This window comes from Triticum aestivum, chromosome 1A, assembly GCF_018294505.1.
Source record: "Triticum aestivum cultivar Chinese Spring chromosome 1A, IWGSC CS RefSeq v2.1, whole genome shotgun sequence".
NCBI classification, from domain to species: Eukaryota; Viridiplantae; Streptophyta; class Magnoliopsida; order Poales; family Poaceae; genus Triticum; species Triticum aestivum.
Window position 1 is genome coordinate 263,016,122 of NC_057794.1, and position 11,420 is coordinate 263,027,541.

Sequence of the window (11,420 nt, forward strand, 5' to 3'; positions counted from 1 at the left end):
GGCAACAAACAAAAGAAAACTAATAACACTAACAAAAACTAAAGAGTATGGAAAGCTCGCATGAAAATGAATCAAAAAATAGTATTTATACATAATGAACATACACATTGTATGAATAGCTCAATATGACATGATATATGGAGTTACTATGAAACAAATGAGCTTTAAGATGGATCGGAAAATAGAGCCATCAGTCGTCGCTGGAACTGAAGTAGATCTCACTTGCGTTAGGTGGTCTGGATGGAGTGGCTCTAGGTGCACGCTCATATATGCTCACATCTTCACCATCACCACTCTCTGGTGGAACATCCATGTCCCTGGTCGCTCTCTAATAGTAGCAACAACCACAATTAACGTATCAGTGCAAATATTAACTCTATGAATATGAGTCTCCACACCTCTCTAGAAGCTCTCTTGATTCTTCATAAGGTTAGCTATTTTTTGCTCAAACCTTTGAAGAGCTGCATGTGTAAAGTTCTTGAAAATATTTGACTTTGCATTTGCTGGAATTCGTGGATGTGCCTGAGTGGCCGAGGAAGAAAATTGACGTTCCAGTGTGAATACTAGCTTCTTATTTCGTAATGACGTGAAACTCTAGGGGTGACAACATCAACACCATCAGAATGTGCAGGATGATGATGAAGACCACCCCAAAAACTTAATTGTATTTTTCTTTTGTTTTAGCAGTTTTAGTGCTTGCATTTGGTTAATACTCGTATACGCCTTCCGTTCTTTTGGGAAAAGAATACAAATTAGGATTATGGGGAAAAAAATCTTATTCTTTTTAAAGAATTTTTTTCCGCTCTCGAGAGCCAAGCTTTACTGCTCTCCCCCGTACCTGTACATTTCTTTGCTCTTCCTCCTCAGTCCAATCGATAGTCCACCGCCGCGTGCCCTACGGCTGCCGCCGCTACCTCGCGTCACCGCCAACGCCTCAATTCCGCCCCACGCCCACCCCCCATCCCCCCTCCCCCCCTCGCCCCCAGCACCACGCGGCACCCAAAACACCCCAGCCTCTAACGCGCGTCGCTGCCATCGCCGTTACCGCCCTTCCTCGTCGCGACATCGCGTTCCTGCTACCTCCACCCGGTCTGCAATTTTTGGCCATTAGGTTTTGAGGTATGAGTTTGTTCTCACCAACTGTTTACTCAAGCTCCACTTGCCTCGACAATTTCTGGTTATGCCGGTGCACACATCCGGCACACCATCTAGATCCGTCCCTGCTTGACACTTTCTAGGGTAGGGTGGAGATCATTGCTGGCCTAGTGTCAGTTTCTCACATTTACTCTTTTCATCATGCTTAAACTTTTATGCTCTTAACTACTATTTCTTTCCATTTGCAGCAACACTGGACAGAAATGGAGAATGTGCAGTATGCCGAAGAACTCGTGAGGGAGTTTCTTGTGTTCAGGGGTTTCACGAACACGCTGCAAGCTTACGAGGCAGAATTGTCCACCGAGATCGGCAGGAACTTTGAAGTAGACAAGATCCTAGATTTAGTGTTCTCAGTGTACATACCAAAATACCAACTGGATAGACTGCTAAGCATCTTCAGCTTTTTAAAACAGTGTTTCACTTCACCTGCGGACACGGTACTCTACACGGCGCTTCTTAAACTGGAGCAGTCAGTATTACGTTATTATGTTGTCAATGCCTTGAAATCTGGAAGGCAAGAAAAAGTTGTTGAATTCTTTAGCGCAAGCGGCAGTTATCTGATGCAAAAGCGTGAAGATTGGATAGCATGGTTTGGTGCGTCTTCTTAGCCTTCTAGTGCTCTGTTGCCCACATTGTGTCTGCTTCTACTTACGCTTTGCCAATCTCAATGACACTATGCAGCTATACCATATATTAAGAACCCAAGCTTGGATCCACAGTTCCGTATGTATTTTTCCAAAGAATGGTCAGATACTTTGGTTCTTTCATTTCGGAACTTCTTAAGTGGGATATTCAATGGTACTCATATCCTTTTACAGCAATCGCATTCAATTGTGCTCAAGTTAGCAGGATGCTTTTCATCTTTCCTAATACACAAACTTCTTATCAGATTTATAATTTACTCGCATTCTTGTCGACCGCCAAACTAACATTATGGTTTGCTTAAACACTGTTCTATCCTTAAGTTTTCCACGAATCCCAGCTCTTATGAAGATTAGCACTGAAAAGAATATGATCAAGTGCCTCAAGAGTGACATAAAGCAACTGAATAACAAATTGTCAGAGCTGCAAGCATTGTTAGAGGTCAAGGAAGTTGAACTATCCCTGCTGAGAAGGTAAAACTATGCTCTTTGGACTGCAAAATTGCTCATATATCTTCAGAGGCATGCCCTTCTGTAATTAGGCTATCATCTGTTTGCAACTTTGCATACGAACAGCTGGTTTACAGATGGGAAAGAACTAGGAAAACTATGTTCATCAAGTGCTCTTAGCTTCAGACTACTCCCTGCGTTTCAAAATATAAGGTGTATTAGTTTTTTTAAAAGTCAAACGTGTGCATGTTTGACCAAATTTCTAGGAAAAATATATCAATATCTACATACCAGATTTATATCATTTGATCCATCATGAAAAGTATTTTCATATTTTATATATTAGGTATTGGAGATGTTGATATTTTATTCTGTAATCTTGGTCAAACATACAATCGTTTGACTTGCATGATAATTGATGCACCTTAATTTTGGAACGGGGGAGTGTTAGGTTACATATCTTATCAATGTAGATGGTAGAGCATGACGTAGAATGTGACTGCTAGAGTTTTTATGAATCTCAAGCTCCTAAGGGTATCTGCTAAATATCTCATAACTGGTAAATACAGGAATGATCATAGTATTAATTCCGGACACAAGAATTTACTCAAGATTACTACAGCTGGTTCCTCCGTTGGGGGACAAGCTTTCTCAGGAGTCTATGAAGAATCCTCAACTTCAAGTACAACTGTACAGGGTGTCAATTCACAGACTTTGAGTTCAGCAAAATCAAGAGCTGAGAAATTGTGTGATTCTTCTCGGATGAGCAATGCAGGTTGGCTCTTTTTACTAGCTATAGTTTTTTCTTCATACCATATATTTTTAGACTCTGGTTTTTCTCAAGCATATGTATGATTATTTACCATTGGTTTATGTGAGGTAACTAATTATTTTTGGTCAACCTTTTCCCCCACTGGACATAACCTTTCTTCCTCATAAACCATTCTAATATCCATACTTTGGATTACTTTTATGCTTCACCGAACATATATTTCTATTTTGATGTTCTTCAATGTATTTGTTCTGTAGATGCCCATTTAGGATACTACATTTGTCTTATATATGAAAACCTTGAAGCATAATATGTTTCTTTTGTTGCAGAAAATGAGCAGATTTTGGTGACAGAGGAAGACTTTCCTGAAGTGAAGGTGGATTTTCAGGTAAGCTATAGTTTATCCCTAGTAACCTTCCATCTTTGTGGTTTCCTATATCACTAATTAAACCTGCTAACAGGAAACATTTTTAGGCCATAACAGTTCAATAAGTAGCTGTCGATTTTCTGCTTCTGGATCAAATATTGCTAGTTCTTCGACTGATGGCACAGTGAGGTAACTGCGCTATCTTAATTCTGATTTATTTTTTTGCCTAACTGGAAGTTTCTAGATTTTGACCTGTTGATTTTTTAAACTCTTATAAAGAATCTGGACATACGACTCATCAACACCATCATCAAAAAATGCCACTATATATTGTGGGGCTGAAGTCAGCGCACTTTCTTGGGAATGCAGATCTGATCGCTTGGTATGCCTATCGTATATTTTAATTCTTCCACATTGGTTTTTCCACACCATTTCACCTTTGAAGAACATATTTTAAGACTTTTGTTTTATCACCCATTTCTCTTGACAATAGCTGCTCATAGGCACAGCTAATGGAGGCATTAAAGCTTGGAATGCTGATGCAAAGAGAGTTGTTTGTGACCTCAGTACATCCAAGGACTTCCCAAGGTTAGAAGTTACCACCTATTACTTTTGGGCTCACAACTGTATCTATGCTGATGAAGCTTTTCAATTTCTTGCAGTGTGCTTGATTTGAAGTGTAGCCCTGTAGATCCCGTGTTTGTCTCTGCAGCTGCATCGAGACGGTAAACTTCAAATCTCTTGCTTCGTAAGAAATCAGTTGCCAGTTACTGCAAAATGGCAGCTTCTTTTTCCTACAGAAAAGCGTTACTGCTAAACTTCTGTTTCTGACAGCTGCGTTTTGTCCTGTTTTCACATATCAATTTGAACTATAAGTAGTAGCTCTCAAATACCATTGTCTTATTGTACCGTCAATTGTATTGTCTTATTTCCAGCTTTAAATTGATTTTCAGGCATGGATCAACTATATTTGATAGAACAGGATTTGCTTCCCTGACAGTATGGCATATGAAAACATGGAAGCCTCTGGTACTGATTTTTTCTTTCAACCCCTTACCTTGAACCTAGCTGAGGAATCTAGCCAGTAACCTTCTCGTTATCTATATATCCATTTCTTCTATTTGAAGACAGTCCTCCCTCTTGGCGAGGATCCACCTGCTATTACTTCACTTTGCTTCAATCACAATGGGAAGATCTTGGCAGCCTCTGCAACAGATGGAATGATTCACATGTTTGGTATCCTTTTAGTGTAATATTCCTTTACCACTTTTATTATGTATATCATTTATTGCTTGAGGACAGCTAGAACTTGGTTACGTTGTTTCTTTGAGATATTATTTGTGTTTTATGATTATTGGAGCGCACAGTACTCCTTTACTGCACATAGACATGTCTGCTGGTCTACAAATCACTGGATGGCCTGCCCATGACTCCCCTGTGAGCTCAGTTCTTTTTGGGCCAGCTGAAACAAGCATCTTCAGTTTAGGCTCAGATGGAAAGGTATATAGCCCCTTTTAGTGCATAAATGCAACTCTGTTGATGTATATATGCAAGCAGATAACACAATGGTTATTGTATGTACCTTTGGACCTTGTGAGTTATGCAGTCTTCTAAATTCCAATGCTTAATCAGCTTTAAGCAAAATAACAACTATAGCATTGTTATAGGTTAACTTTGACTTCGTACTTGTATTAATTGATTATCGTATACAAACATGTACCCCATATTCTTTGGCTTAGCTTGCGTGGTTGTATTGTATCTAATGTTAACTGTATGATCTTTAGATATTTGAGTGGAGCTTGCACAATCAAGGTCAGATTATTTGGTCAAGAGATTGCAGTAGGTAAGAGTATTTCGCAGTTGGTGAATCGTCATTGAATTGCAAATGGCAGCTAGTGTTGGTTTGATAAAAATGTACTTCAACCCTTCATTTCTTTCACATATGTTGCTCTCATCTAGCTATATCCGCTATTTAGTTTCAGGTAACAATACTTTTCTAGCAAGATCTCTATGCTAATCTCCTCCTGCATTTTTGTATGGCGCATGTGGCATATAGACTTCACACACACACTTTGCACACGAAACTGTCTGTCAATTCACAGGTTTGAGGCCTTTCCTATATTTGTTTTAGATGCATACTTGAAACTCTCAGTAATAGCACATAATTTTAAAATTACTAGGATGCATCGAATTGACAATTAAGTTTTTTTTTTCCCATAACAATCTTGAGCTATCCCATGTGAACGCACATCCTCTGATATCTGAATTATCTAATGTCACGTTAGATTTCTTGATATTAGGTGAAAATTTGAAAGGAACATTGTTATTTGTGTACGATTAAGCTAGATTTAGACAGTCCGACTAGTTGAATGTGTGTGCACGGACTACTGGCGTACTTCTTTTTGGCATGAGAACTGCTAGACTATCGAATGCTCTACCTGATTGGACTCTTATTTTGCCAGAACAGCATGGTATATTGTGTTGGTGTATTATGCAACTGCGAAGCATTGCTTTCTGATTTCTCCTAATTTGTCTTCTGTCACCAGGTTTTGCAACCCTGAGAGCTTTAACAAACGCATGCATGAGGTAGCATTGGATTCTAATGGCAAGAGACTTCTTGCTACGTCGGGTTTGGTTCGGGCTCCAATATACCAGGTTTCCACATTGTCCACACTCCCTAATTAAGTTCGTTTTGCTAAAGTAGATAGATGCCAATACAGCAGTCCACTATATCCCTTTCAGGTGCAAGGCCATGAGAGAGGGTTGAGGACACTTCCTCATACTGCACCTATAACAAGTGTGGACTGGCACCCCACGCGGTCAATCTATGTTACTGGTTCTGAAGACCACTCTGTCCGCGTCACGTCCATTCTATGATGTTCTACGTCGAGCAGTTTGCCCTTGAAATTTTGTTGATTGCCGGATGCGACCAGAGGTGCTGCTCTGTAGAGTGACCTCCAAGAGATGAACCAGTTCCATGGATCCTTATGATATTCCTGATTATCTCATCCAGATAGATCCTTTTGCGTTGGAAAACTGGGTCATGTTTGTGTTTGTAGACTTGGCGAGCCGGTGAAACTATGTTGTAAAAACGGGTGAAAACATCTGTTATCTCTTTACATGGTAGGAGCTTTACGGCAGGTTTCTCCCATTCTCATGAAAAGGCAATTAGGGATCAAGCCATGCCTGGCACCGTTTTTTTATGATGTACTGCTGGTTTTTGAAGGAAAAATTATGTGTTGCTGTTTGATTAGCAACAATTGTCCTGTCAGTTGATGGTTTGGGGCCAATTAGGGTTCTATGTCAAGCATCTCCAAGAGCACGTTTACATAATTCTTGTGAAATCCTAGTAATAATAACTAGTCAATTTACGAGTCCCGGAGTTTGCAGTGGTGTACTGGTGTGTGGTGTCTATCCATCTCTGACATGTCTTTTTTTGTTCTAAAAGTAACCCATCTCTGAAATCGTCAGTCCTCCAAATCGGGGCAGATGTCATGGACGCTGCCGCTGTTTGTTCTATATAGTACTCCATATACAATTGATTGCTTTGACTTGCTCGGATCAAAACTTCATGTCAAACAAAGTGCAATGAATCTATTGATGTGGCAAAGTATATATAGTCAGATATTTTTAGGGACTTCTGAATTTAGTACTCTATCTAGTGATTTAAACGCTCTTATATTTTTTACGAAGGAAGTATTAAAGAAAGTGACAAAGTATATATAGTCAGATTTTTCTAGTGATCTAAACGCTTTTATATTTTTTTTTGGAGGGAGTAAATATTAAAAGGAAGTCGCTCCTCCTCTTCCAAGAAAGAAAGCTAGGGTTCCTGCCGCCGCAGGTCCGCCTCGTCTCCGGTGGCCCCAGGGCCATGGAGGCGCGGTGGATCCTGCCAAGGGCCGGAGAGAGGGGCGGCGGCTTCCTGAAGATGGAATAAAGGTCTCCCTGCCTAGCCCCCGTCTTGGCGGTGCGTTTAGCATCGTTGGTGGGTGTGTGGAGGTGTGTCTCCGGCGGATCTATTTTTGGTGGATTTACTCGGATCTCGTCGTTATTCGTCTACGTTTGTATGTCTTCGGCTGAATCTTTCCAACCTACGTTATTCTTCATCTGCAGCGGTTGCTGTTCTGGTGCGCTGGTCCTATGGGGCCTTAGCACGACGACTTTCCGACTGTCTACCACAACAAGTTGTGCTCGATCCGACGATGGAGGGGTGATGACGGCGGCGCGCCTTCAGCTCGCTTCAGTGCTTGTAGTCGTCGCTAGGTGGTCTACAGAATGTAATTTTTATTTTCGGTGTTTGTTGTACTGCCATGATTAAAGATGAATAGATTAGAAGTTTTTCAAAAAAATAAGTATTAAAGAAAAAAAAAGTGTTTGACGAGCAAATATTTGCTTGCTAGCGACCATGAGCAAAATATCTCCTTCTACTCAACCATTTCACATAATCTGGATCTCTGTCAGTGAATTGAGCTGCGAATCAAGGGAGAGTTATGTCTACAGCTCTTTCCAGGGAGCCAACAATAACCTTTTTTGTCTGAAAATAGGATTCCCCCAGCTGTGGATAGCTCGTACATGGGACCACCAAGCAGAATTATGTTCTAATGGGTCAACATGGAGTTAATTTCACCGGCAACAGCAGCGCAAGTAGTTAGCAGCAGCTAGCAACAAATAAAGCATATTTGCATTGGTACATGATGAATGAATGATGGTGAAGCATGGGCACATTATCAATCGAAGCAATTTGCAAAAAAAAAGGGAAAAGAAACCCCGTATCAATCGAAGCACTGTTCTATCAACACAAACGTACGAAGCGACAAAGGGATTAACTATGGATGCACAGTCGTACAGGAATTAGCTTAACCGCCACATGCACGGACTTAACTGCGTTGGCATTACTCTACGACTGCTCACAGTGGAGTGTAACATAGAATAGTAACTTGCCGATGTTATTAGTCTATGTTACTATCTTCATAGTGGGTAGTAACATATGAGTGGTACTACCCCGCCTCGGTGAATAAGTCATTCGCGTAGTTCTAGGTTGACGATTTAACTATCTAAATATGTATTATATGTGACAAAAAATATGTATTTAGAAACTACATCATTATAGAAATCTAGTGATATACTTTTCATGACATATAACACATATTTAATTCCTTAAATCGATGACCTAGAACTACATAAAGAGTACCTAAGTTACCACAAACCCCTCTCTCTCATTAATTAACTGCCACATAAGCAATCTTATATTGAAATGTGTGATGTTACTAGTTAAGTTACTTTCATTGTGACTAGTCTACGACACTACACTTTTTTCTTAATTATATTATTTTTTTAAAAAAAGAAAAGACTTCCCGGCCTCTACATCAGATGATGCACACTGACATATATTATTTAGTTATTATCGATAATGCTAAATCCAGCTTACAAAGAGCGAAAAAAAAAAATTGAGGCCATCCACATCGGACATGCTTGGCAACATCTTGAAATCAAATCACCACGACATTGTTAGTAAAAAAAAGAACACAATGCTCCAACACAGTGCCTTCAAGAGAGAATTGTTGCTCGCATGTCGATATTGACGGACCTAACCAGATGTCAGCCAAGGATATCACCCCGAAGTAGATCTTTGAACCAACACCTTCAACAAGGTAACAACACACGGACGTCGACGCCACCTGATCAAGCCATATGGCAAGATTCCGAGTTTACCCAGAAAAGTCCCTCTATTTCAGAGAATTCAACACGTAATCCTGTTTTAAGTGAAAACGAATCGTTATTTTCGTATTTTACACAAAAGTCCTCGTCTTTTCTTGAAATCAACCCGCCATCCGGTTTAAGTCACACCCGAACTGTTATTTTACATTTTTTGAACCCCCTGATGTTTTAGGTAATTCATCCACGGATCATATTTAAGTCAAACAAATGCTTTTTAAAATCATCCATATCTTATAAACCGTAACTCTGATTTGAACATGTTATATATGAAATTTGATTAAAAAATATGTAGAATATGAATATGAGATTATTTTTACCTTTTAAGTATTTTTAAATATTATTTTGGAATATATTTGACTCAGACCAAATGATTTTCTAAATTATTTGTATCTTCTAAACCATAACTTCTATTTCAACATATTATATATGAAATTTTATTAGAAAAATGTGTGGAATCTAAATATGATGTTAATTTTACCTGTTAAATATTTTTAAAATATTGTTATGGAAGCAAACTTATAATTTATAGCGCAAGATCCATTTTTTTCATACCGGCGGCGATCCAGATTGCAAATAAACACCCCACTATAATCATATAGGGAAACGAAAAACATCGATAACTACACATGCATACCTCTGAAAAATGTCGCAGGGGAAAACAACAGACATGCTTGGCAACATCTTGAAATCAAATCACCACGACATTGTTAGTAAAAGAAGAACACAATGCTCCAACACAGTGCCTTCAAGAGAGAATTGTTGCTCGCATGTCGATATTGACGGACCTAACCAGATGTCAGCCAAGGATATCACCCCGAAGTAGATCTTTGAACCAACACCTTCAACAAGGTAACAACGCACGGACGTCGACGCCACCTGATCAAGCCATATGGCAAGATTCCGAGTTTACCCAGAAAAAATGCAACCTTGGTCTGCCACCATAGTCGTCGTCCACCACTCTACTAGCCTGCTCACATTGAACCGACCGGCCAAAGGAGAAGAAATATTTGCACCATTCACTCTGCCATGTCTCGTTGTCGTCTTTGGGGGTGCGAACAAGATATCCAGCTCCAACAATTATGCACACCTCGACCCCTCCAACCTAAAAAATATTGTCCTCTCAGATGCGAGGAACCAGGCAGAAATATTTGCACCACAAATCAAAGTGGGCCTCACAGCCGAGGAAGGCCTCACATAAAGTGACAAACCCAGCTATGTGAAGAATCGAGTTGGGCGTGAGGTGATGGAGTTGAATCCCATAGAATTTTAGAAGGCCCCTAAGGAAGGGGTAGATAGGGGAGCCTATTTGCTAGAGGAGGAAGAGAACAAAATATACTTGTTCATCATCTTGTGGCATCAGGAAATTGTCATTAAGAATGCCACTGTCCAGGGAAACCAACCATGGGCAAATCTACGCAAACTCTGGATCAGGAAGGTACCATGAGGTAGCGAGTCTGTTCAGGTTCCCTTGAGCAACGAAACAACTCCTCCAGACTCTGTCGAGAGGGCCGTCAGGGCAGGTAGATGAGCTGGCGATGTTCTACATTGTGTCGAGATCTAGAAGCAATGATGGAGGTAAGAAGATAAGATCCACACGGAAAAGAGGAGGTGGAAGGGATGTAAAAGCTCTTGTATTTTTCCTCCACTTTATATGGAAAACCCTGTCTTGGGATAATGGAACGCTTGAGTCATGGAGTGGTAAATCCGCGTGTTTCCCAGGTGTCGTGCCAAGCATGCATGCACAGATTGAGGAAAGATATTATAATGCCACTAAAGTGAAACTCAGGATTCCTGATCGGATGTATCAATGGTGGGACCTCGGTTGAGCGATGAATTCGAGAGACTGCCATATAAGGCCCGCAATTGGTCTTCAAAAGAAGCGCCCATAAGGCATCTACTTCGGCGTAGAAGACCATGGAACCAATATCCTCGGCACTGACACTAATTCGGGAGGCAAGAATGTCAAGTTTGTTGAACTCGCCTGGGAAGCCGAAGACCCAAGATGAAGCGACGACTCCAAGGAGTCGACCGATGTCCTCGGCTTGAAGACCAGTTCAGGGGCTACTAATGGTGTCCTAGACTAGGGGGTGCTAACCACATCAACCTGCTAGTCATGGGCCGTCCGGGGATCCCAAGACAACCGAAGAAGGGGGCCATGTTTGCCATGACCCATGGCATACTCAAGATGGAATCCTCTGAAGACTTGGCACATACTTCAAGACACATTTGAATCATCGACATGTCTATCGCTTGATATAACCGACCTACATGTAACCCTAGGTACCCCCAATGCCTATATAAGCCAAGGCGTTTAGTC

The 11,420-nt window shown here is 40.7% G+C and overlaps 1 protein-coding gene across 1 annotated transcript; it reads left to right on the forward strand.

The window, feature by feature from the left end:
• The first annotated feature begins 938 nt into the window (after positions 1 to 938).
• Positions 939 to 6,638, forward strand: LOC123045234 (WD repeat-containing protein 91 homolog). Its single transcript, XM_044468206.1, has 16 exons — positions 939 to 1,119; positions 1,344 to 1,749; positions 1,837 to 1,959; positions 2,129 to 2,270; positions 2,816 to 3,021; positions 3,348 to 3,406; positions 3,480 to 3,574; positions 3,665 to 3,767; positions 3,879 to 3,973; positions 4,048 to 4,110; positions 4,339 to 4,414; positions 4,513 to 4,621; positions 4,773 to 4,885; positions 5,170 to 5,228; positions 5,932 to 6,040; positions 6,128 to 6,638. The coding sequence occupies exons 2-16, from the start codon at positions 1,359 to 1,361 to the stop codon at positions 6,260 to 6,262; spliced, it is 1,878 nt and encodes a 625-aa protein (XP_044324141.1). The 5' UTR covers positions 939 to 1,119; positions 1,344 to 1,358; the 3' UTR covers positions 6,263 to 6,638.
• Positions 6,639 to 11,420: the final 4,782 nt, after the last annotated feature.